The sequence below is a fragment of the Gigantopelta aegis genome, chromosome 10 (genome assembly GCF_016097555.1).
Source record: "Gigantopelta aegis isolate Gae_Host chromosome 10, Gae_host_genome, whole genome shotgun sequence".
Taxonomy (NCBI): Eukaryota; Metazoa; Mollusca; class Gastropoda; order Neomphalida; family Peltospiridae; genus Gigantopelta; species Gigantopelta aegis.
The window spans coordinates 77,834,261-77,861,790 of NC_054708.1; the positions used below are offsets into that span (position 1 = coordinate 77,834,261).

The 27,530-nt window shown below is 38.0% G+C and overlaps 1 protein-coding gene across 1 annotated transcript; it reads right to left on the reverse strand.

The window, feature by feature from the left end:
* Window positions 1–23,903, reverse strand: LOC121383192 (DDRGK domain-containing protein 1-like). The gene is made up of 8 exons (XM_041513046.1): window positions 23,752–23,903; window positions 20,091–20,207; window positions 17,032–17,168; window positions 5,239–5,340; window positions 3,739–3,861; window positions 2,238–2,276; window positions 1,323–1,379; window positions 1–312 (listed from the first exon to the last, which is right to left on the reverse strand). Exons 1-8 carry the CDS (start codon window positions 23,846–23,848, stop codon window positions 76–78), a joined length of 909 nt encoding a protein of 302 aa, XP_041368980.1. The 5' UTR covers window positions 23,849–23,903; the 3' UTR covers window positions 1–75.
* Between the last annotated feature and the right edge of the window lie 3,627 nt (window positions 23,904–27,530).

The window sequence follows — 27,530 nt, forward strand, 5'->3', positions numbered from 1 at the left end:
TCCCAATAAATACAACTTTAATTTAAAACATCCAACATTATCGTTACAAAAGCCAAGAGAAATTCTGTGAGTTGATCATGACGACACTGTGGAAAGCAGAGCGAGGTGTGTCTGTGCGTTGTCTGGATTTAGGTCAATCAGTCTGTTGCTGGACTGAGCCAGCTCGGTGATGGACACGCGGCCGTGTTGCCGGATGTATTTGGCCACCTGTTCCAGCTCGTCCATGGTTATATAAATGAACTTTCCGCGGTCGTCGATAACGCCAGTTAGCTGACCCTCTGCCTGCAGGTCCTGTACTCTCTGAATGACATCCTGAAATAAAATCACACATCCTCCATAAAACTCAGTTTCCTATGAGCATCGAGATTATATTACGAACTTATGCAAGGGATCATCCCATAAAGATAGGCTTCCCATAAGCATTGAAATTATTTTGCAAATTTATGCAAGGGATCTGTCTATAAAGCTCGGCTTCCTATGAGCATTAAGGTTATATTGCAAACTTATGCAAGGGTTCATCCCATAAAGCTAAGCTTTCCATGAGCACTGAGGTTATACTGCGAACTTATGCAAGGGATTGGTCTATAAAGCTAGGCTTCCTATGAGCATTAAAGTTATATTGTGAATTTATGCAATGGATCGGTCTATAAAGGTAGGCTTCCTATGAGCATTGAGGATATATTGCAAACTTATGCAAGGGATCTGTCTACAATGTATAAAGCTAGGCTTCCTATGAGCATTGGGGTTATGTTGCAAACTTGTACAAGGGATCTTTTAGATGTATTTTTCCACAGAGAGACCTTTGATATACCAGTAGTGGAGAACTGGATGGGATGGGGAGGGGAGAATTACATGGGTTCAATCCTATGACCACATGAGTGCTCTACTGACTCGGCTAAATCCAGCCCCTGAAACGTTTATAATCACTTTCTAACAGATAGCACTGCACATCTTATAGATTTCAATATGCCAGTTGTCGAGCACAACAAGGGAGACAAGTGAAAATATTTATAATGTTTTTTTTTTGGTGGTTTTTTTTTTTGGGGGGGGGGGGGGGGGGTTAACACCACTAGAGCACACTGATTTATAATCATTGGCAATCATTTTGTAATTTTGACATATAGTCTTTGAAAGGAAACCTGCTACATTTTTTTATTTGTAATGATACCAACAATATTTACTTAGGACAACTGTAATTTTGGAATGGGGGAATGCCATCTGACAAAGACTTAAACCAAATGTTTGAAAAACAAATCTACATATTTAAGAACAGCTAACAAAGAAGCAATGTAAAGTAGACACAACTATGAAAGGAACCTCACCTGTGTCTTTAACTTGAAATGAGCAGCAAGATCTTCAAGCATTACGACTTTCATGTCCTGCAAAGAGTTTAGTAAGTTAATGTTACCGATAGTCTTATCTTCCGACAATGAAAACATGAAAAGTGTGTCGTAACGATGCATACGACTCGTCAGTAACGACTCGTCAGTAACATTGCATGACACTATAGTGAAGTCTGACCGAGTGAGAGGTGAGGTTTTAAAAGTGTGTCGTAACGATGCATATGACTCGTCAGTAATGCTGCATGACACTATAGTGAAGTCTGACCGAGTGAGAGGTGAGGTTTTAAAAGTGTGCAGTCATACACATTTATTGCACACTTCTGTCAAAAAGAAAACAAGTTTCCTGTCGTGGTTCTGCAGAGGTTAGCAAATATAAATTGAATGTATGTGACACTGTCAAGCTATTCAACCTTCAATACCTACAAAGAGGTTAGCTAATGTAAAACATGTAACACATATTGAAATGAAATAAATAAAAATGTTTAAGAAAGTGAATTAAATTCTAATCATGCTATTTCTAAACTGGCCTGGATATCATCCCCCCCCCCCCCCCCTCCAATCCAAGTTCTGACAGAAAAGCACAAAAACAAAAACAATCTAAAGTGATGCAAGGGACAGAACTCTGTGAACGGTTAACAATAACAGCAGTCTCGGTAGATTGCACAGAGATGATGTACAATGTTTTCAATTAGTACTGGTTCAACAACATTTTACAATACTTGTGCTTAAGCACGCAGACAGACAGACACACACACACACACACAAACACGTACACACACAGACACACACAAACACAGACAGACACGCATACACAGACAGACACACACACACATCCATTTTCTATCTGAATATGCTGGACATGTAATTAAGTTAGCTCTATTTTAAGTTACTAACCTTAATGTACTGTATGAACTCTTGAAGCAAAGATTCTGACTGGAAAACAGAAATAAAGACCATATGACAAAGGGAAGTAACTGCATCATCATCTTTATGAGAGAAACATGGTGCCATATGCAATACTACTTTTAAAACTTAAACGTAACGCTTTGTTTACAATTATGAAATCTAAAAACATACCGACCTGTAAACAGTGTTTGTCTGCTCGTTATAGGGGCCAAGGTTAGTAGACCAGTTTGTATTTTAATGTGAAACAGCATTGTACTAATACAGCTAATTTTGAGTGTTCCAGTGACATCACTTTGCATCTCTTTACAATAACAATACATTGGGTACATTACGTTTCCATTTTAAGAATGCTGGAAAAATTCCAATGCAAAATTCTTATTGAATATTTTTTAGTTTGAACATTACTAATGCTCCTGAATGTTTGAAGAAAATTTTGTAATTACAAAATTTTAACATTTACGAAATATGGATTTCAAGTGAAATTACGCTGAGATATGCTATACTTATTATATACGAAGCCAAAACAAGGGTGCGACAAGTGACTGTCGTCAGCTGTCAACATATTACTTAGGGTACACAAAACAAAATCTAGTTTTTAGTGATACTATTTAAAGAAGTAGTGTCTAGCATAATTTCCTAAAATACTTTGGTAGCAATATCTCCCAAAATGTAGCTCCCAAATCCTTTGTAATTTGATGTCCACGTTAGGAAAGTCATCTATAGGTAAACCAATCATATCATTCCTACACTTCAGATTTCAGCTTAAAAACAATAAAAACAATTCACATTAATTTGAATCAATCAATTTGAAATTAATTTGACTCCTAATGTGTCAAACCATGCCATGAAAAAACTTAAGTTTGCCAAATCATGATGAAGTCAGATTTAGTACTGACAAGGTCATTGGTTTGTAAGCATCAAATCATCCAATAGTATTGTACGTTACACCAATGCAGAATATTTTTCACTGAGAAAATATTTTCCCTGTTATGTGTGACCAGTGGAGTAATAAAGACAGATGTTTTGATTACATTGAGATGTTTTCACTTACATTGAGATGTTTTCACTTACATTCAGATGTTTTAACTTAGATTCAGATGTTTTGATTTACATTCAGATGTTTTAACTTACATTCAGATGTTTCGATTTACATTACTTACACCGAGATGTATAGACTTATACGACTTACACAGATATATGTTTCGACTTACACTGAGATATTTCGACTTACACAGATGTTTCGACCTACACCAAGATGTTTTGACTTATACCAAGATGTTTCGACCTACACTGAGATGTTTCAACTTACACCAAGATGTTTCAACCTACACTGAGATGTTTTGACTTACAATGAGATGTTGTGACACACAATGAGATGTTTCAACTTACATTGAGATGTTTTGACTTACACAATGATGTTTTGACTTACACTGAGATGTTTAAACTAACACTGAGATGTTTCAACTTACACCACAATGTTTCGACTTACACTGAGATCAACTTCGGCGTCACACTGGCCCTCCTCATCCACGGTGAACTGCTGTTTGAGCAGGAGATACTCCTCGTGCTCTCGCTGCTTCTTCTCCTCCTGTAGTCGCTTTTCTTCTTCTTCCTACAAGAAATAAACAACAATTGTATGGAATTAAATGTCTCACTTATCAAGCTGTTTCGGTGCACTGTGATTGAAACATATTGTATTGCTTTTTAAAAGAACAAATGGATTAGGCACAAGTTTTACAACTTACTAATCCTTCTCCTAATATTTATAGTTTGAGCCACTGTGAAAAGAAGTCTGTAAAACTATATGTGTGGGACCGGTTAGACCAGTAGAGAACTAGAAGCATCCTCAGAGTACTGCTAAAGCAATACATGTGCCTTACTGGGCCCAACAAATTTTCGTATGTCTTATGTTCAAGGGCTATAACTCTACCACAAATTGGTAAATCGCCAAAAAGTCAAACTTAATCTGTAACAATACAAGACAAAGGTACATCATGTATATGTACAACATTTCAGCTGAATATCTTGAGGCATTGTGGAAAAAACCCCTGGAAAACTTTATGTGGGACAGACAGAGACAAAACCTACAGCTCCCCCCCCCCCCCCCCCCCCCCCCCCCCCCCCCCAGGTTGGACTGGTAGATTACTAATAACACACATTTACAGGTATTCAGGCACAATATAACAAATAAACATGACCTTATTTTTCTGAAACATCAATTTTGCATTAAAACTGACAGAACATGAATGATTTCCTTCATTAAGAAATAAATTGTGGTAAGCTTCACTCAGGGGTTTCAATGTTTAAGAAAGATCACAAATGCTACCCAAGTGAATATTTGACTTACTGTACATAGGTAATAATTATTTCTAGTTAATGTCATCAACAGTCATTACTTTAATTTGTAAACAGATGATTTATTATCCCCAGATCAAATGACACGATCAGGATAGCCGTGTGTATTTAAATTAATAATTCACAATAAATTGAGACACTTAAGACATACATGAATCTAAAATAGACATCTGGTTGTAAATTGGTTAGAGAATAACATCACAACTGTGACAAAACATCTTTTGTCTTGTTACCAGTTAAGAGGTTCATTGTGTCTGGTGTTTTCTAGTCTTAATAGATAGTTACACAAAAAGTATATGAATTTCTGACTAACCATGGCAGGGGGCGGATCGTAGCCTAGTGGTAAAGTGCACACCTGATGTGCAGTCGGTATGGGATCAATCCCCATCGGTTGGCCCATTGGGTTATTTCTTGTTGCACCCAGTGCACGACTGGTATATCAAAGGCTGTGGTACATTGTATGTGATATCCTGTCTGTGGGATGATGCATATTATAAAAGATCCCTTGCTACTATCGGGAAAATGTAGCAGGTTCCCTCTCTATGACTGTAAATATGGCCATGTTTGACATCCAATAGTCGATGTTTATTAAATCAACCAACAAACTAACCATGGCAGCCAATGCTATACGTACCTTGATGATGGCTTCTGCTTTGTCTTTCTCCGCTTGTTTTTTTCTCATCCTTTCTATCTCAGCTTCTCGCTTCTTTCTGTCTTCCCGTTCTTGTTCCATTTGCTAAAATATATACATATATATATCATATATCTTACATTTTCAGTACAATTAAAGTAGGTGATATTTTTCAGATCACACACTTGAAGAATTTGATAACTTTGCAAATTAGATGTAAAGTAATACGAGATCACGGCACTAGGTTTATTGACCTTTAAGCAAACATACTAGGGTGACACTCCATAATTGACCTATGCATTCAGTCGTCAAGCAAAACCCATTTCAATAGCAACTTTACACTGAAAGCTGCCCAGCGTTCAGAAAAAAAAAAAACGTTTAACACTAGTTTATTTTGATGTAAGGATATCCAAAATGACATCATTCGAGTTTGACATCATTTCCATTCAAAAAGACACAGCGTAACATATCCTTACACCATTTGAATATCAGGTAATGACTGACTGGAAATGACCCCTCCGTACGGCGTGATTAACAACCACACTGGACCTATCATATTTCGCGGTTCAAAGACTACGGGCCGAACTTTGCTTGGACGCCATTAGGTTAGACAACATAATTTTTTCGATGCGTAACAGTTTTAGTTAGCATTAAAATTAGCTTAAATAATTGTCTCCTTCAACTGAATCATAATCATAGTAAACATATACTTCTGCTGACGTGTTAACAGCAATGACAGCTATGCGGAGCCTATGACTGACGTAAAATCAGTGTTTTCCTGCGAAACACGTCACATGGTATTGAAAGTGAAGTTTTGCCGAAATCCATCAATATTCAACTGATATAAATTCTATGAAGGTAAGAGTTTAAAGATCACTTTCCCTCCAATATAATGAAATTTACTGATTCATTTAATCAGTCCTCGATATATATTGTCGTTAACAATCTGTCGTTAGACTGCACACAGTCCGACGAATGACCAAAATAAAAGTACATTCACACACGTGAACGATGAAGAAACCCAAACAAGTCGAATAAAAGGTAAAAACTTTCGAATGTTCCAGCATGTATGCTAATACATGTACTATCACTAACCTGGTAACACATTTTATTATTCCTTTATTGTTTGTATTTGTACTGAATGGATATTATTTTGAGTTCTAATTAGTTATTATTAAGTTCTAAAATATTCCCATGCACCTTCTGTTTATTGTATACTATTAACCTTAATGACATTTGTGTTTACTATGGTAATTAAACAGGTACTACATATATTGGTGTGTGTTTTTTTCTGTTTCAGTGTATTGTCACCAAATGGAATCCCACATTTATTCTGTTAACATTTGCAACAAACCAAAAGAACAAAAGTAAATTTGGACATTCATGGGTAAGACTTGTTTTATGCTCCTCTGTTAACGCATTATGTTCAAGTGTTTGCGATCTTTGACCAGCCCTTTGATATTCTTAAAATTTTCCACTTAATGGTTTCTGCTAAAGGGTACTGAGGGTAAAATTAAGTACCCTAAAATCTTGGAAATTGATGGATATATTTTTTAAATGTTCAGATGAATGATAGTAAAAGAACTGCTGTTTACAATTGGTCATGTACTTGAAATGTCCTAACCCTAATTTCAAAACATTTCAGACCCATAACCACCTAGATGAGGCACTTACGTCTGTTTTCTTTTTATTACGTACCCTGCATATTTTTTTTTTTTTGAGACTGTAGTTTTGTTTTTCATAATTATTTTATACCCAAAATTTTAGCAAAGCATAGGCATTTTTCTTCTTCCACATGTCATCTTATATGTAGCTTTGTGCAACTTTCTAATAAAAATCAAATAGCATCGTCAAAGTTAAATACATTGTTTACTAATTTTCTTAATTTACTGCTATACTTTTAATTTTATAATTTGTTTAGTCACACTGATTTTTGTTTCCTGTTAAAAAAAAATTTCTTGAAATTAAATTAAACTTTAAATTAATATACTACTCAAAAGAATTTAAGGGTCAAAAAATGTATAACCAAATAAGTTTCAGAGTGTATTAGATTGATGATGTAAACTACACCAATTTTTTTATTTATTGTTCCATATTTACAAAAAACCCACAAATAAACGTCACTGTATACAAGAAAGTCAGATGACATGCTGTCAAAGTTGAAGGTTGTCAAACATGGATTTTACACATTAGAACATTCGTTTAATAGTGTGTGAATCCACCCCTGGCGTGAATACACTCGACACATTGTTGCCTCATGCTGTTGATCAGACGTCTGAAGAACTCTTGGGGAATGGCCTGCCACTCTGCCATAAGAAGTTGACCCAGATCATGAAGGTTGGCCGGAGGGGCATGGTTATCCCGAACTCTCCTGCCTAATTCGTCCCAGGCGTGCTCTATTGGGGCCAAGTCAGGCAAATATGCTGGCCAATCCATCCTGGCGATACCTTGTTGTCTGAGAAAGTCCGTTACCACCCTGGCGCGGTGGGGTCTGGCATTGTCATCCTGCAGAACTGCCCCGCCGCCAATCAGCTGAAGGCCTGGGAGAACCAACGGCCGGATAATCTCATTCAGATAGCGGATTCCATTCAGATTGCCATCCACCACATAGAGGGGGGTCCTGTGGTGGATAGAGATGCCACCCCACACCATGACGCTGCCACCACCGAACCGGTGACGTTGTCTAACGTTAACGTCAGCGAAGCGCTCCCCAGGACGTCTGTAGACACGAACCCGACCGTCGTTGAACTGGAGACTAAACCTGGACTCATCAGTGAACATCACTCCACCCCACTGAACACGTTGCCACCGCAGATGAAGCATGCACCAGTCACGTCTGGCCGTTCTGTGACGTGGTAGGAGTGGTGGTCGAACAGCCTGGCGACGACAGCATAGATTACTGGCTCTCAGACGATTGCATATGGTTTGATCAGACACTCGAGTTCCAGTCGCAGTCCGCAGATTGTCACGTAATCGGCGTGCAGTGGTTGTGCGTTGACGTAGAGCCATATTGATGATGTAGTGGTCCTCTCTATTTGTAGTGCTTCGGGGTCTTCCCGAACGTGGACGATTTCGAACAGAATTCGTTGCTTGGTACTGTTGCCACAGTCTGCCAACGACACTATGACTGACACCAAGTCTCAGAGCAACATTTCTTTGCGTATTGCCATCCTGAAGCCAAGCAATAGCCCTTCCTCGATCTTCGATAGTCAGTTGAAGTCGTACCATTGTCGAATTTGGAGTGTGCACCGTACACGAACGCAAGCTCCAATTATACGGAAATTCAGCATTGGGAACATGGAATACACGTGCAAAGCGTGCAAATGAAGCGCTTTGTGAAAAAGCAAGTTATGGGCACTTAGCAGACCTTTCGCTTTCGCCCTAATTTACGTGCAAATGTAAGCATGTTTTCGCCATTAGAACTAGTCGACAGTGTCAATGACAGTGGATTTTAATTCATTTATGGGTTGCTTAGACCCACTTTCGTCAAAATGGAACAATACCATGCGTGACATTATGGTCTAGCTAATATAATTGACATTCAGAAAATAATGTCAAAAATATCGTCTGACCCGTAAATTCTTTTGAGTAGTATACAACGATATGTAATCAAGTTACAGACTAATATACTTCTTCAAATGGATGTGAAATACTTAACATGTTAGTTTTTATATATTTCAGCAACTAGCTGAACCAATGGATGTGGAGTCATTGATTAGATGTCCAAAATGAGATTCCGAAGACAAACTATTAAACAAATTACATTGCATCTTGATATTGAGAACAGAATGATAGAAATAATAGAACAGTTTCAACTGATATGTGAAAAAAAAACTGGGGCAGGGGGTGAAATTGCTGCTGAAAAAACTTTCAACAATTTCATTTAATACAATATTCATTGTTTTCTGTGTTTGACATATTTCTGCTAAGGAGTAATTCAATTTGACACCACCCATCAAATGGTAATCTTTAATTGCTCAGTTGACTGTACAAGTTTCGAGGATTTGGAGATGAATGCCACAGAAAAATACATTTTTGAATAAATATATTTACCAGTACTAGACTGCATGGCGATTAATATGTAAAAACCCTCTCTTTGAGAAAAAAGAAAATGTTTGGAAGTATTCTCATAATAAATATTAAACAAATTGTGCAAACTGCAATCTGTGGTTTAGTTTCATGTTAAACTAGTGTAATGTATAATTTTGCCTTTTTTTCTTTTTTTTCAACATACATTTTTTTAATTAAATTTTTATTTTGTATAATTATTGTTCTGTAGGCATGGGTTGTCTTATAATATGTAGTACTATTATGTTTTATCTGCCTATGCCTCTAGAACAGATAAATCTTTGTGAGTACATTTTGTGCCGACAATAGGATAACTAATGGGGGGGGGGGGGGGGGAGAGAGATTGGGTTGTACTGGCTTAATTGGCAAATAATTTACAGGCTGTCCAACGATCCTTCCTTTTCATACTTTTTGGTCTTTGTCCTATTTTTTCTACTTTTTCTTCAAAATACTTCGTTTTTCTTACTTTTTTGTTTGAAAATGCCACAAATTGCTGTTACGTGTGCATATTCCTTGTGTTATTATAAAAGTCAACAGTTATGGGAATTGTTTTTGTTTTTCTTGGCAGCAAGATATATCTACCAATTTGTGGCAGCATATAATCTCAACATATTAACATGATTATAATGTACAATGTGTATGTATGACTTCAGAATCTATAATACATTATGGGAAAACTTAAATTAATCATGTTAACTCTGTTTTACTGTGCATCATCATTCCTATGCATGTAAATATGTATATTGATTAATATAGTGTACAGTAATTTGAAATAACTGTATAACGTGACCGTTACATAAGATTCACTTTATTTTTGATAGAATACAAAATACATTTACAAACTGAGCACCACATAAAAAAGTGTTTTCTCAATATGACCATGAATAATGTCGCGACTTTTGTCCTACGTTTTTGCTACTTTTGTCCTACATTTTCTATATTTTCATTCCTAATTGTGTCCAACTTTTTCATAAGGGTGTGCTGGACGGCCTGATTTTATAAAGAGGGGATGGGGCACCCAAATGTACACAGCCCTAATAGGTATTGTCAGAACGAAGAAGGGCCAATATGATAGTATACATACAACTGGAGGGCCAAAGATGTGGTCCCCACCAACTCACCCTCTGGCTGTGCCAGTCGTGATTTGTGATTTGTGATTTTTTTAATTTTCGTGTATGGCTTTGGTTTCATAAATAGGGCAAGTGCCGTATATCGGTTGTTTCAAGCTGTGCGGTTATGTAAGAATACACCCCCATAAACTTCGCAATCCCACAATCTAAACCACTGCCTGCATAAATTTTGCACAGGCGACTATCCTGCTATAGTTTGGTAACCTTTCGTGCATAAAATTATGGTACACCGATAGAATTTTATTCCCAATATATGATACTGACGATACCATAAACACTCTGGTAGTAACCTCTATATATGAAGATTTAAAAACTTAATTTACAATAACCTTAATACATCTGAATAGTGAGAAAAATAAAAGCGAAGAAGCTTAATTATTTTTAAGAGGCTATAAGAAATCCTCCAACCAGTGTCACAGTAATATTTGCTAAAACTTTGGTATTTTCCAACCATGAATATGATACACATTTAATAATAAAAAGCTTAAACAATCTACAAAAGGCTAGAAACTTAACACCATACATAATTTTCCAGCGATTTTTATGAATTTTATCAAAATCAATCTATACTCTTCAAAAGAAGAACCGCAAAACCACATTGTCGTAACATTTGGAGAATTGAATTAATTATTGAATGGTGAGTCCGATAATTACCAAATGTTGCAGGATTGTTCACAATTCACTCTAGTCCATTGTGAGTAAGTGATAGGACACACCACCAAGGTCAAGGTCATCTGGAGTCAATACCGGGTGTGGCCTCCGCGTGTGTTGACAACTGCCTGGCACCGCCTGCCCATTGAAGCAACCAGAGTACGGATGACGTCCCGGGGGATGGTGGCCCACTCGGCCTGCAAGGCTGCTGCCAGCTCGGGCAGGGTCTGGGGCTGTGATTGTCGCTGTCGGAGGCGTCGGTCCAACTCGTCCCATAGATGCTCAATTGGGTTCAAATCCGGTGATATCGATGGCCAAGGAAGGACATTAATGTTGTTGTTCTGTAGGAAAGCCGTTGTGAGACGTGCTGTTTGAGGCCTGGCGTTGTCATGTTGGAACACTGCGTTGGCGTTGGCCATAATTGGAACGATGTGTGGCCGGAGGATCTGGTCAATGTAGCCCTGTGCATTCAGGTTGCCCTGCACGTGGACCAGGTCAGTTCTGCCAGTGTGTGAGATGGCTGCCCACACCATGACACTACCCCCGCCGAATCTGTCCACTTCCTGCACGCAGTTTGCCGCATAACGTTCACCACGACGCCTATACACGCGACATCTTCCATCATGACGTCGGAGCAGAAATCGGGACTCGTCACTGAACCACACCTGTCTCCATCGCAGTTGAGGCCATTGTCGATGAATCTGGCACCACTGCAGTCGGAGTCGACGGTGTTGTGGTGTTAAGATGACACCTCGAACTGGACGTCTGGCACGAATTCCTACCTCACGTAGGCGGTTCCGTACGGTCTGGTCGGATATCCTGCGCAAACCTGGTATTGCTGCGGCTGTGGAGGTGGCACTAGTCAATCGTTCCCGAAGGTGGCGTACCCGGATGTAGCGGTCCTGCCCAGGGGTAGTGACCCGTGGTCGACCGGATCTAGGGAGGTCACGTGTTGATCCATGTTGTTGGTAACGGTCCCACAGTCTGGAGATGGTGCTTGGGGACACATGGAATGCCCTGGCAACGGCCGTTCTGGATTCGCCTGCGTCTAGTCGGCCGATGGCATTGTTTCTCTGCGGTTCACTGAGACGTGGCATGTCCTGGATTGTCAACTGTCGGCCAGATACAGAGGCCAGGCAAGCGAACACCCTGCACTTTTATACTGTCGGTGTTCATGTTGCACGTGCAGACAACGCACGTGCAGTGGTGACATGGTTTGCACGTGGCTGCGTTTTTGCAAATATTCACATTTTGGAACTTTATTGTACAGTAGCTGCATTTTATCGAATGTAACCGTGGGAATGTGTTTGGGACATGCAATGACCTTATATTCACAAAGCATGAACCAGTAGGAAACATAAAATCGGAGTTATAACCCATTTGTACCCTTTTGCGTTTCTTTTTTTGAAGAGTATATTTATTTAAAAATATGTTGATACAAAAAAGACCAAATTAGACAAAAAGCAACAAAATCACATCCCTGTCCAACACTTGGTGCACATACATGTACATAATAAAGCGACAAACCATAGTTTCTAAGCACCACAGTGCATGTTTCAGTATTAGAGCCATTTTTGATCATTGAAATCATACCTTACTTAGATGTTATTGTTTAGGAAAGGATATGTTTTATTTAACGACACACTCAACACATTTTATTTATGGTTATATGGCGTCAGATGTTACTCTTTAGTTAAAATACCCATGATTTCCATACATCTGAAGTGTTTCTGGTCATCCTGGTGTTTCTAATACCACGAAATGAATTTTTCATAGTTTAAAAAAGTGTGCATACCTCTGAGAGGTACCAGTTATAGAGATGAGCTTTAGTCTATTTTAAAATATATTTCCCCGTTTCAGCATCACAGACTTGCTTGTAGATTAACCATACTTAGGCCCACTTTCCATTTTTGCTATTATGTGTGCATGATAACGGAAATGTGCTTTTCCATATATATCTGCACTTTCTCAAGCGGATTAATAAAAATTGTTACTTTATTGAAGTGTACTTTTAGCTGAAAGTAAACGCTTCAAATATTTAAAATGAACCATTTCATTTCATTTCAAATATTTTCGTGCTTATATCCAATTAAGGTTCAAGCATGCTGTCCTGAGCACACACCTCAGGACAGTAGGTTAGTTGTTAGTGGTCAGTGAGAGAGAAGTCGGTGTAGTGGTCTTACACCTACCCATTGAGGCATTAAAACTCGCTCTGGGTGGGAGCCGGTACCAGGCTGCGAACCCTGTACCTACCAGCCTTATGTCGAGGCCGGTAAAATGAACCTCTGGTTACTTATTATGGGTGGAACAACCCTCACATTTAAACAATCTCTTTTACTGCTCTTCTCTGCATACCTTTTCAGAGCCCTTTTTACAACCCTAATATTTAACAACCTCACTCATGGTGCTATATTATATTTTTTCTAATAAGAAATGTAATATTTGTTTTGGGCTGGTTTATTTGTCACTTTTTACAACCCTAATATTTAACATTGCTCTTTCCCCTGCCTTCTTTATATTAAATTTTTTCCTTAAAACCCTAATATTCAATAACCCTAATACATGTGTGTATTTAACAACCTCTCTCACTGCTTTTCTTACAACCCTAATATATGTACGTATTTAACAACCTTTCCACTGCTTTTCTTACAACCCTAATACATGTACGTATTTAACAACCTCTCTCACTGCTTTTCTTACAACCCTAATACATGTACGTATTTAACAACCTCTCTCATTGCTTTTCTTACAACCCTAATACATGTACGTATTTAACAACATCTCATTGCTTTTCTTACAACCCTAATACATGTGCATATTTAACAACCTCTCTCATTGCTTTTCTTACAACCCTAATACATGTACGTATTTAACAACCTCTCTCATTGCTTTTCTTACAACCCTAATACATGTACGTATTTAACAACATCTCATTGCTTTTCTTACAACCCTAATACATGTGTGTATTTAACAACCTCTCTCATTGCTTTCCTTACAACCCTAATACATGTATGTATTTAACAACATCTCATTGCTTTTCTTACAACCCTAATACATGTGTGTATTTAACAACCTCTCTCATTGCTTTTCTTACAACCCTAATACATGTACGTATTTAACAACCTCTCATTGCTTTTCTTACAACCCTAATACATGTACATATTTAACAACATCTCATTGCTTTTCTTACAACCCTAATACATGTGTGTATTTAACAACCTCTCTCATTGCTTTTCTTACAACCCTAATACATGTGTGTACTTAACAACCTCTCTCATTGCTTTTCTTACAACCCTAATACATGTGTGTACTTAACAACCTCTCTCATTGCTTTTCTTACAACCCTAATACATGTGTGTATTTAACAACCTCTCTCATTGCTTTTCTTACAACCCTAATACATGTACGTATTTAACAACATCTCAATGCTTTTCTTACAACCCTAATACATGTGTGTATTTAACAACCTCTCTCATTGCTTTTCTTACAACCCTAATACATGTATGTATTTAACAACATCTCATTGCTTTTCTTACAACCCTAATACACGTGTGTACTTAACAACCTCTCTCATTGCTTTTCTTACAACCCTAATACATGTGTGTATTTAACAACCTCTCTCATTCCTTTTCTTACAACCCTAATACATGTGTGTATTTAACAACCTCTCTCATTGCTTTTCTTACATAAGTTACAACCCTAATACATGTAGGCATTTAACAACATCTCATTGCTTTTCTTCAGAGTATGACAAATGTTTTTAAAAGTCACTAGCCACAGGGCTAGTGGGTTTATGAAAACCACTAGCCCACCAAGATAAAACACTAGCCCAAATTCCTGATCAATTATAACTGGATTTTTATATAATTTGTGTAACATTACACAGTTACGAGTATAACAGTAAAATAAAACAAACACTTAAATCATGTTGTAACTTTCAGTTTTTTGTCGTGTTGTACGTTTGGTTTTTTGTCAAGTGTGATCCATCGTCATTGTTCCGTTTTCGCTTTTGCTCTCCCCCGGGGACAAAATAATTGAGCAAACTCATGGTTGCTATCTAAAACCACTATCAAAATAATTAAATTTAAATGAGGGTACGACAGTGTGACACACGGTAATAGATGGTTCAGTATTTTCGGTAGGGCCCTACTATTTATGTCGCCAGGAACGGTGATGTCAATTGCTCAAATACAGGGCATTATCCCATGTCAGACCAATATCAAAAGAATATAACGGTTACATCTAATCCATTGTTAATTGATGAACAAAAAAGGTATCATCTTGTATCGGCAGCCGTGACGCATTATACAGACTGCTACACGTTAATAGTCCAAGCAGAGTCATTGCATGTGCGGTTACCATTAAAGTAAATTGTTGTCAGCGAAGTGTTAAATTAGAAAACAATAGGTAAATAAAACAAAAACTGAAATTCAAAGCATGACTGGGGTTTACTTGATTGAGATTAACCTGTCGTCGCGATTGGTGATTTCCAAGTTCTTAGCCTAAAACATATGAATGAGATTAACTACCACGTGACATGTCCAACCAATCAAAACATGCATGTCATTAGACTTATTTCCTCAGTGTTCGAGATTAACGGTATCCCGATATCCCGGGGATACCAGAATTTAATTTTGGATACCAGACTCCAATAACCCAGTATCCCACCGGGATACCATATAATGTAACAATGTTGTTGGTTTTTTTAATCCTGCGTTTTTATTTTTTTTATTTTTCGCTGAAACAATGAAAGTCGTCATTTACTGGTGAAGTAACAGTATTTTCGAGGTCGTACCCAGTCTAATGCTATGCCGTAACAACATCTCCCCCAACTCGTACCCAGTCTAATGCTACACTGGACCAATAGCGGCGTAGCGATAGACTGGGAACCGCTAAGTCGCTATTGTTTTTGTTGAATGTTTCCTCCAAATTTTATTTGAGATATTGATTCCACATCTGCAGAAAATTAATACAGGTAGGTTTATTATCAGTAATGTCAGAAACACTTATAGATTACTGCTAAATATTAATTTATGTCAATATTACTCAAAAATAGATGCAGCAAATCTTTTGCCGATTCAGTTTGATTGCGAATTTCACGAATTCCGCGATCTCGTTTGCGGCGTAGCAATAGACTGGGAACGAGAACAGTGTCGTCCAAGTTTGTTACGATGTTATTTATAAATTTCATTTAAGTGGGATACTAAATTCTCAGGTGGGATACCAGATTTTGAAATGTTAGTATCTAATTGGGATACTGCCCGAAATGTTTAATCTCGAACACTGTTCCTGTGCCAGAAACTTGAAAGGGAAAAGTAAACAATGCATGCTGTAACTGGCGATGTAGAGATAGCATGTTACTGCAGTTTGCAGACCTAGTTCAAGTGGATTATTATTATATACTGATTGCATTGTTGATATTATTCGATGACAAACGTCACAATAAAATTTACTAAACGAAATTTCAGCCGAGAGAAAAAGAAAAAAAAAGAAAAAACACCCACGATCGAGCAATAAGGAGGGGGGTGGAAACGGTTTTGCGTTTCTCACTAGCCCGAACTTAAAAACCATTAGCCATGGGCGTCGGGCTAGCGGATTTGTTGAACTCTGTTTTCTTACAACCCTAATACATGTGTGTATTTAACAACCTCTCTCACTGCTTTTCTTACAACCATAATACACATATGCATTTAACAACCTCTCATTGCTTTTCTTACAACCTTAATACACATATGTATTTAACAACAACTCTCATTGCTTTTCTTACAACCCTAATACATGTATATATTAAAACAACCTCTCTCATTTCTTTTCTTACAACCCTAATACATGTATGTATTTAACAACCTTTCTGGTTGCTTTTCTTACAACCCTAATACATGTATGTATTAAACAACCTTTCTCATTGCTTTTCTTACAACCCTAATACATGTATGTATTAAACAACCTCTCTCATTGCTTTTCTTTCTGCTTTCTCTTGCAGCTTCTTCATCTTTTTAGCACCGACTTTGCCTTCTGGTTGAGCAACAACATCAAACATGTCTTCCTCCTCATCAATATTGTCAGGGTCAAATCCATCTTCATCTGCAACACAAATACACATTGAAACATCACAATATTGTCTGGGTCAAATCCATCTTCATCTGCAACACAAATACACATTCAAACGTCACAATATTGTCTGGGTCAAATCCATCTTCATCTGCAACACAAATACACATTGAAACGTCACAATATTGTCTGGGTCAAATTCATCTTCATCTGCAACACAAATACACAGTGAAACCTCGCAAAATAGAATTTCATCAAAACTGGATGTTTCTCACATTTTTGAATGAATTCTGTTGTTAAACGAAAATGTGCTTGGTATGTGTATGTATTTCAGGGATTAGATTATAATTTAAAATAAAATACATTTTTGTCACAAAGATGATCACTATTGAAAGAGATCTGGCTCTAGACAGAGGGATTAAAAAGTACCGGTACATATACTGAAGGCCAAAAGAAACTTTACCATTTTCAATTTGGAATTTAAGAAAAAATTAATTGTTTTTAAAAAGTAACTCAATCCAAAACACATAGCCCAAACACAACAATAATGTATGCAGAAAATTATACCCGCCCACTGCACGTTTTGGGTGGAACACACAGAAAAGTGAAAAACTCGTGCACTATGAACAGCAGCAATTGCACGTGCAATAAGGGTATAAAAACGGTTTTGACGGCATGTCAAACATCCACACAGATAAAAACCACCATAGGAATGCCACGACTGACACCAGAACAACGCAAGAGAGCCCTGGGTATGATACAGATGGGAGCCACTCATGCCCACATCGCCAGAACCTTCGGTTGTTCCCGTGTTACTGTTACAAACTTGATGCAACGCTACAGGCAAACAGGGCAGACATCAGACCCAGGGTGACTTCGCCCCGTGATGACCGGTACTTATGTACCTTGCGTCTACGAAATCGCTTCCTGACAGTGACGTCATCAGCAATGAATGCTGTAGGTCAAAGGGTTAGTAGACAGACAGTGGCCAGACGACTCAGGACTCATGGAATAAGGGCTTACAGACCATATAGAGGACACTTACTGACACCACAACATCGTCGTTTGAGATTGAGATGGGCTAGGACTGTACGATGTTGGCAGCGACGTGATTGGCTGTGGGTTCTTTTCACTGATGAAAGCCGGTTCTGTTTGTTCAGAGTTGATAGAAGACAGCGTGTGTACCGCTGTAGGGGAGAACGAGTGGCGGCTTCTTGCTTTCAGGAGGTCATGCCATATGGTGGAGGGAGTGTCATGGTGTGGGGAGGTATCAGTGCACAGGAAAGGACACCATTGGTCATCGTTCACGGAAACTTGACAGCTCAACGTTACAGGGATGACATTCTTCGTCCAACTGCAATACCATTTCTCCAACGGCAGCCACGTGGTGTCATTTTTCAGCAAGACAACGCCAGACCTCATACAGCCAGAATCGTACAGAACTTCCTTAGAGCCAACAACGTAAACGTACTGCCGTGGCCTGCACGCTCCCCAGACATGTCCCCCATAGAACACCTCTGGGATGTTTTAGATCGCCGTGTTCGACAACGAGAACACCCTCCAGCCAACCAACAGGAACTGATCCAGGCCCTTCAAGAAGAATGGCAACGCGTCCCACGTGACCTCATCAGACGACTGATTGTTTCTATGCGTCGGAGAATTATTGCTTGTATTGGGGCAAGGGGTGGTCACACACGCTATTGATGTGACTTGTTATTGGACTTGAGTGATTGTCTGTATGCTTTGCATGTCGTCCATGAAGTTGAAAGCTCGATTTGTGTACACCACCTCGCTTTGGGAAAATGTGATGTCATTATCAGATGCTGAATGACACTCATTTTTAGTTATGTTAATGTTCACATATTGATCTAGTCAATATATTTTACCTCATGCGACTATCTTTTGTTGTTTTTACACCAGAGTGATTTAAAACTATGGTAAAGTTTCTTTTGGCCTTCAGTATATATTGTTAGGGGGATATAGGTCAAACTGTTGCCAGTCAATGTTGGCTACAAATACATACGAGTATGCAGTCAACATATAGTGGCTGTTAATGCACATGATCAGATATGTGTCTGGATAATATTTAATGCTCATTGACTTCACATTAGGCAAATAGCCAAGACATGCTGGGAAAGAAAGAAAGAAATGTTTTATTTAACGACACACGCAACACATTTTATTTACGGTTATATGGCGTCAGATATATGGTTAAGTACCACACAGATTTTAAGAGGAAACCCGCTGTCGCCACTACATGGGCTACTCTTTCCGATTAGCAGCAAGGGATCTTTTATTTGCGCTTCCCACAGGCAGGATAGCACAAACCATGGCCTTTGTTGAACCAGTTATGGATCACTGGTCGGTGCAAGTGGTTTACACCTACCCACTGAGCCTTGCGGAGCACTCACTCAGGGTTTGGAGTCGGTATCTGGAGAGACATGCTGGGTTGCATATGAGACGGGGCGATAAGTGCTAACCTGAGACCTTTCTACAATGTATTTCCATCATTCTACCCTCAAAATTAGTTACAATCCATGCAAAAATGGATAGTTATTTGTTTGTCACCCTATATAGCTGTTTGGTAGTACATGTAATTCTAATATGAATAAATGCTATTATCCAAATTCTAGCATTTTTGTTTAATTCTGACAAAAGCCAGTCTACCCCCACCCCAAAACCCACAAAAATGGAAGCCTATTTGCTCACCTACTCGCCCGAAAGAACAAAAAATGTTGCCACGTTAATCAAGACAAAACCCACAATAGCCTGTTCTGTGTGTCATAATAATTCTAACTTTGTTTGGACAGAGAGCATAAAATGAAAATAAATAGGAGAACTTTTTTTTTTTAAACTAGTAACAATATCTCCAGGCTGGTGAATTTTCATATTATACTATTACTGGCCCTTTGTACATGTAATTGCACTGGCCTGACACGTATGTTAAAAATATACCCGAGTCATCTCGATCCACTCTCATCCGTCTGCGAACTCGCCGTCTGACACCAGGGGGCCCTTCAGCAGGTAGAGGTCGCGGGGCAGCTCTGGCAGCATTGTTCACTTTAGCAGTTCCTGTAAAAAGAGGAGGAAAACTGTTGTTTAACAAACCATTAGAGCATACTGATGGATTAATCATTGGCTACTAGATAGATATTAGGGCTAACTCTGGGTCAGCAGAATATCAATTATTACATGGATTAATCATTGGCTACTGGATAGATATTAGGGCTAACTCTGGGTCAGCAGAATATCAATTATTACATGGATTAATCATTGGCTACTGGATAGATTATAGGGGTAACTCTGGGTCAGCAGAATATCAATTATTACATGGATTAATCATTGGCTACTGGATAGATAATAGGGGTAACTCTAGGTCAGCAGAATATCAATTATTACATGGATTAATCATTGGCTACTGGATAGATATTAGGGCTAACTCTAGGTCAGCAGAATATCATTAATATGGATTAATCATTGGCTACTAGATTAGGGCTAACTCTGGGTCAGCAGAATATCAATTATTACATGGATTAATCATTGGCTACCGGATAGATATTAGGGCTAACTCTGGGTCAGCAGAATATCAATTATTACATGGATTAATCATTGGCTACTGGATAGATATTAGGGCTAACTCTGGGTCAGCAGAATATCAATTATTACATGGATTAATCATTGGCTACTGGATAGTTTATAGGGGTAACTCTGGGTCAGCAGAATATCAATTATTACATGGATTAATCATTGGCTACTGGATAGATATTAGGGGTAACTCTAGGTCAGCAGAATATCAATTATTACATGGATTAATCATTGGCTACTAGACAGATATTAGGGCTAACTCTGGGTCAGCAGAATATCAATATCATCATTATGGATACATGGATTATATCATTGGCTACCGGATAGATATTAGGGCTAACTCTGGGTCAGCAGAATATCAATTATTACATGGATTAATAATTGGCTACTGGATAGATATTAGGGCTATCTCTGGGTCAGCAGAATATCAATTATTACATGGATTAATAATTGGCTACTGGGTAGATATTAGGGCTAACTCTGGGTCAGCAGAATATCAATTATTACATGGATTAATAATTGGCTACTAGACAGATATTAGGGCTAACTCTGGGTCAGCAGAATATCAATTATTACATGGATTAATCATTGGCTAAGGGATAGATATTAGGGCTAACTCTAGGTCAGCAGAATATCAATTATTACATGGATTAATCATTGGCTACTAGATAGATATTAGGGCTAACTCTGGGTCAGCAGAAAATGTCACCAAATTATCTATTAAACTTCAAAAATAGCAGTACCCAGTTATTTTGTAATAAAATATTAATTATTACATGAACTTTTTCGCCAAATTAAAATAAAATTTGCCAGATCTAGCCCTGGATATAGATATATTGTTTACCCGGTATTTGCTGACAAATAATAAGATAGATTTGCATTTAAATATCTAGGCCTGGGTCAAGAAAAAAGAAAGCATAATAAAAACACTCCAAAACGGTCCAGGGTTAGCTCTGGGTGAAAGAAAGAAATGTTTTATTGAACAACACACTCAACACATTTATTTAAGGCTATATGGTGTTGGACATATGGTTAAGGACCACACAGATATTGAGGAAGGAAACCCGCTGTCGCTACTTCATGGGCTACATCTTTTACATGCACTATCCCATAGACAGGGTAGCACATACCATGGCCTTTGATGTACCAGTCGTGGTGCACTGACTGAAGCAAGAAATAGCCCAATGGGCCCACTGACAGGGATCGATCCCAAACAGACCATGTATCAAGCGAGTGCTGTACCACTGGGCTACATCTTGCTAATAATGGAGACCACAACTCAACAGGGTACCTGTATACTATTAAATGAAAAAATGTAGCACTGGGTTTCCTCTATAAGACTATATATTATGTCAAAATTATTGAATGTTTCACATCCATAATTCAAGGATTAATAAATCAATCATCAATGTGCTCTTGTGGTGTCGTTAATGTTTGTTTTGTTTAATAACTCCACTAGATCACATAGATTTATTAATCATCTGGATCTTTTATATCATGCATCATTCTTATGATGTAGCCCGAATACTCTGCTGTTAGAGAGCTAGACAGACATTTGGACGGTATGATCGCTCTCTGCCTTCAGAGATCACTCTATAGCAAAACCGCGGAATGGCCAACTACCACACAGTAGACAAAGATTTCCGCTCAATACAACAACAATTCTAAGTTTGAATGCTAAATCTACCTTCATATTGATAAATTCTGAGTTCGCCGACAACAAATATTTTGCTTATTCATCACAAAAACACACACTACAGGAAGAAACCTGACAGCACCCCCTTTCAATAATGTTCCTGTTAAATACGTAGGTGCTGACGGGTTTCATCCTGTAGTGTGTGTATTAGTGGTTATTATGTAAAATATTTGTTATCGGCGAACTCGAAAATGATCCATGTAAAAGTATTTAGTATCAAACTTAAAATTTGTGTTGTATTAGAGTGGGAATCGTTGTCTACCATGTGGTAGTCAACCATTCCACAAGGTTCGAAATTCATTTTGTTGATTGGAAAGCAATCTTTGCTTCTCAAATTTTAATTGGGAGGGAAATGTTTGAACTTGAGAAGCAGTTGTAGAGCACAGGTATTGCTATCATTTTACACTTGGAAAGATCTCGGCTGATTCCATTGATAAATAAGCATAAGTTCAGCCAGTAGTTTTTTGTTAACGTTCGCCAGCCTAATTTTTACGCTAGATGTTAAACCTAATGACCATTCCGAGAACTAGTCTAAATAGTACACGGCGTTTGCATCACTGGCTGTCACTGAACTCTGATTTGAAAAACTGTAATCGCCTGATGTGATCCAAATGAGTTTCGAGAATGTTTTTGGTAGATAATTCTTCCATTATTGGTGTGCACACCAATGTAAAATGGCTGCATTCACGATGTCGGTACAAATGTAGTAATATTTTAAGTTCTTCAATTAAAATGCAGAAAACGTAGGACAAAAGCAAATCAAGAATTCTGGGATACACTGGAAACAAATTTTTAGTAATAAGATAGAAAGCAAAAGCTGCTAGTGAAATGGATTATTGGAAAGCATTTTGTGCGGCAATTGCCCCGGCCTGCCAAATTCGAGCCTTGATTCCACGTTTTTGCTATAGAATGATCCCTGGCTGCAGAGTACTCGGACTACATCCTTTTGGTGTCGTTAAACAAAACTTTGTAACTTTTTCAATTTATTTAATGTTCATGTCAAAGAAATGGAAAACGTTACAGCATGCAATGACCATGCATGCTAATATTATCACTAACCTTAACCCTGAACCCAAGCATGAATGAACTGAATGCTGGAATGTTCGGAAGTTTACCCAAAGAAACATCACACACCTTAAACTGACATTTTTATTTGTAAATGTTTTTATTGCCTAGCTACCAAACATATGGTGTAATAATTAAAAGAAGTCAAAGCCTGAATCCTGTTATTAACAGCCTACAGGGTAGCTACATTGTCAAAAAACATTATTGACACACAAAAAGAAAAACTTCTAATTGAAATACACAACATTAACAAAAATAGCACCAGCGTACCGCTACTGAACTTGTTCACCAATGACACAACAAGAAGAATTATCGCAATGACCACAGCCACAACAAGGTACACGATGAAAGGATCAATGGCAGCCATCGTTGTTTGGTTGCTTTGGTATTACTCACCTTTTTCGGAGCACCACACGAACTGTAGTTTAGGGAGTAGAGATGAAAGAATGACTTTATTACTTCATAGGTAATATTATATCAGGCACCCTGGTGGGTTGGGGACTGACAGAGATCGAGGGCGAAAAGCAAAGTTTCTAGGGTGTTCGTTTAGATGGCGGCATGAGTTCGACCAGTACCCCCTTTTAATGGTTAATAGGGCGTAGGCGGTTTGGCCGTAGGTTCTGTGTAGGTTCTGTCCTCCCCTCTCGACCGCCCCCCCCCCCCCCCCCCCCCGTCTGGTCACCAAGGTTCGAGATATGGAGTCCGGCGATTTCGCCACCGGTCGATCTCGCCCGGGTGATCAGATAGCCGTAAATTCCATATAGGGGCCTACTGCTGGGCGAAATCACCGTACTCTATATACATATAAGCAGACGGAAATGTCACTGTTTATTACAATAAATTGGTTATTATAATAATATTTAATTAATGTTTTGGGTTTGATACTGTTCTTTATTCCCAAGATTTTGTTTTTTCTGTCATTGCTTTTGTTCAGTTTACTCCATATCAGCAAGGTTGGGCGAGATCGCCGACGTTTTGTGTACCATTTCATTGTACACTTACTTACTGTTTGAGAACATATTAATGTAACAAATTAATAAAATTCAAACTGAAACTCCATCTGTCTGTTTTCTGTCTTCCATACTGTTTACAACAAAGTTGGCCCGACTGACAGTACTTTAAGCTTATTATTATTCAGTGCATGTTTTGGGTTTGATATTGGTTTCTCAAAAAGTTGGGCGTGGTCGCCGACATGTTTGTGTGTTCCATTTTATAGTACACTTATATATTTGAGAACATGTTAATGTTACAAATTAATAAAATGTCAAACTAAAAGCTTGTGTATGTTTTCTTTTTTCGATATGTTCTTTACATCTACGGTTTTATAGAACTGATCACATTAAATTACCAGTAACAGAAAACTAACGAGATAAGATACAAGGACAGATATAAAGATATATTGCTTATTAGCATTTCACGAGTTCAGTTTCATTACAGGGAAATTGTTTCTGTATTTATGTGGAAGATCCGGTTGATGTATTTCCACGACCACCCTGTCCTGCAGATGTCATAGAAGACTCACTTGTTGAACCACCAAGCTTAATTGTTTAGAACATTTATTAAGTAGAAATAGCGACAGTCGCTTCAATTTACATACACTATGTACATACACCCCAAAGTAGCCTAAGTCCGGACAAAACTACGGCGATTTCGCCCAGCTTCAACTAGCAGGGGCCTTACGGCGATATACAGCGATTTTGCCCAGCTTCGATCGGCAGAATACAAACACTAGCTAACACTTTAACAGGCAAAGACAGAACAAAAGGACACATCACATTTGATTTGAACATTGTTCGTATCATTTCATGCAGTAAATGATAGTAATATAAACATTTTAAATAATAAAATTCCTCTTTAGTTAGATATCTATAGTACGGCGATATCGCCCAGCAGTATATGGAATTTACGGCGAGCTCGCCATCGCCCGGTGGCGAGATCGCCCTACTTCCGAGATATGACTGGTAATTTTTCTCATTTTTTTTCTCTCATAAAAACATAAAATAAAAAATATAATATAAAAATATTTAAAAAACAACTAAAAACGTTTTTTTAATTTTAATTTCTATTTTTAATACAACTTTTCTGTGGACTGAGGTCAACCCTCCTACCCTTCCTCCATATCTCTGGGGTCTTAATTAGATTATATTTGGTAGGCCTAATTTATTTTACTTTCAGATCACCCCATCTAAAAATGATTTTTACAGAGTAATTACAGAGTAAGTTTATTTATGTTTAAGGACGCAGTCAAAATGTATTAACCTCCCCATTTATTATTTTATTAATTTTTTGCCGTAATTTTCTAAATTTCTAAATTGTCCCTATATTTAGGTTTTTCGTGCCCCGAGTCAGACCGATCATATCGGAGGCCGGACTCGGGATGGGCGTGTTCGAAACCATAAAAGTATATATATCTCATATATGAGCACGTTAAAACCCTATCCAAGTTCCAAGTTAATGGTTAGGGTAGTCTTTAGAGCCTTTGATATAGAGGGTACGGTAGGGGCAGTGGTCAGGGTCCGAGACGTTTAAGGGGTCCGGGGGTTACTCCCCCGTGAAAATTTAAAAATTGAATGGCTTTAAATGTGATTTCTTGGCATCTGAATCACAAAACTAGCCATAAAAAATTTCAAGGATTATTTTGCATAGTAATGTAACCCATTTTTATTTTATTTTTTATTGAGATGGTAATTTTTTTCTTTTACTTGAATGACATTAAACGCCTTTTCTTGGCATTTGAATCGCAAAATTAGCTATGTTTACATTTTTTTTTTTAAACTGTTAAGGATTAGTTTACATAAGTTTACATAGTATTTTATACCAAGAATGTTTTCATTTAGATGACCTTAAACGCACTAGACCTCACCGGTTAAGTGGGAAGGGGAGGCGGCAGTGATCAGAGTCCGATCACTGAACTATTTTAAGGATTACTTTGCATATAGTATTATAACACAAGAATGTTATATATATATCTAAACACAAGAATATATATATATATATATATATATATATATATATATATATATATATATATATATATATATATATATATATATATATATATATATATATATATGATTGTTTAGATAGCTTTAGACGCAATTTCTTGGCATTTGACGGCGATTTGTTGCTCTTTGGCAGTTTTGTAACAAAAACGATATTTAGAAGAGTTAAATTACTCTCATAAACAGGTCCCAGCCAAGGAAAACTTCCATTTTTTCCTATCAAAGTTTTCTCAGTGGATTCATCATCCTGAACCATTGCACTTTTAAATTAGCTTTTGGGTCACCTAGAATTTGATCTCAAATCCAAGCGCCATATTACTTGGATTCGCACCTTTGAAGATTCACTTTGCTCCATCGATTAATGTTTAGATGGCGGCATGAGTTCGACCAGTACCCCCTTTTAATGGTTAATAGGGCGTAGGCGGTTTGGCCGTAGGTTCTGTGTAGGTTCTGTCCTCCCCTCTCGACCCCCCCCCCCCCCCCCCCCCCCCCCCCCCCCCGTCTGGTCACCAAGGTTCGAGATATGGAGTCCGGCGATTTCGCCACCGGTCGATCTCGCCCGGGTGATCTCGCCACGGGCGAGATAGCCGTAAATTCCATATAGGGGCCTACTGCTGGGCGAAATCGCCGTACTCTATATACATATAAGCAGACGGGAATGTCACTGTTTATTACAATAAATTGGTTATTATATTAATATTTAATTAATGTTAATATATATATATATATATATATATATATATATATATATATATATATATATATATATATATATATATATGATTGTTTAGATAGCTTTAGACGCAATTTCTTGGCATTTGACGGCGATTTGTTGCTCTTTGGCAGTTTTGTAACAAAAACGATATTTAGAAGAATTAAATTACTCTCATAAACAGGTCCCAGCCAAGGAAAACTTCCATTTTTTCCTATCAAAGTTTTCTTAGTGGATTCATCATCCTGAACCATTGCACTTTGAAATTAGCTTTTGGGTCACCTAGAATTTGATCTCAAATCCAAGCGCCATATTACTTGGATTCACACCTTTGA

Coding starts and splice junctions, on each gene's coding strand:
- LOC121383192 (XM_041513046.1), bottom strand. CDS start 23,848: ATGGCTGCCATTGATCCTTTCATCGTGTACCTTGTTGTGGCTGTGGTC. Junction 17,169..20,090: donor AGTGGATCGAGATGACTCGG/GTATATTTTTAA, acceptor TTTGTGTTGCAG/ATGAAGATGGATTTGACCCT. Junction 5,341..17,031: donor AAAGAAAAGCAATGAGAGAG/GTTGTTTAATAC, acceptor TATATATTTTAG/CAAATGGAACAAGAACGGGA.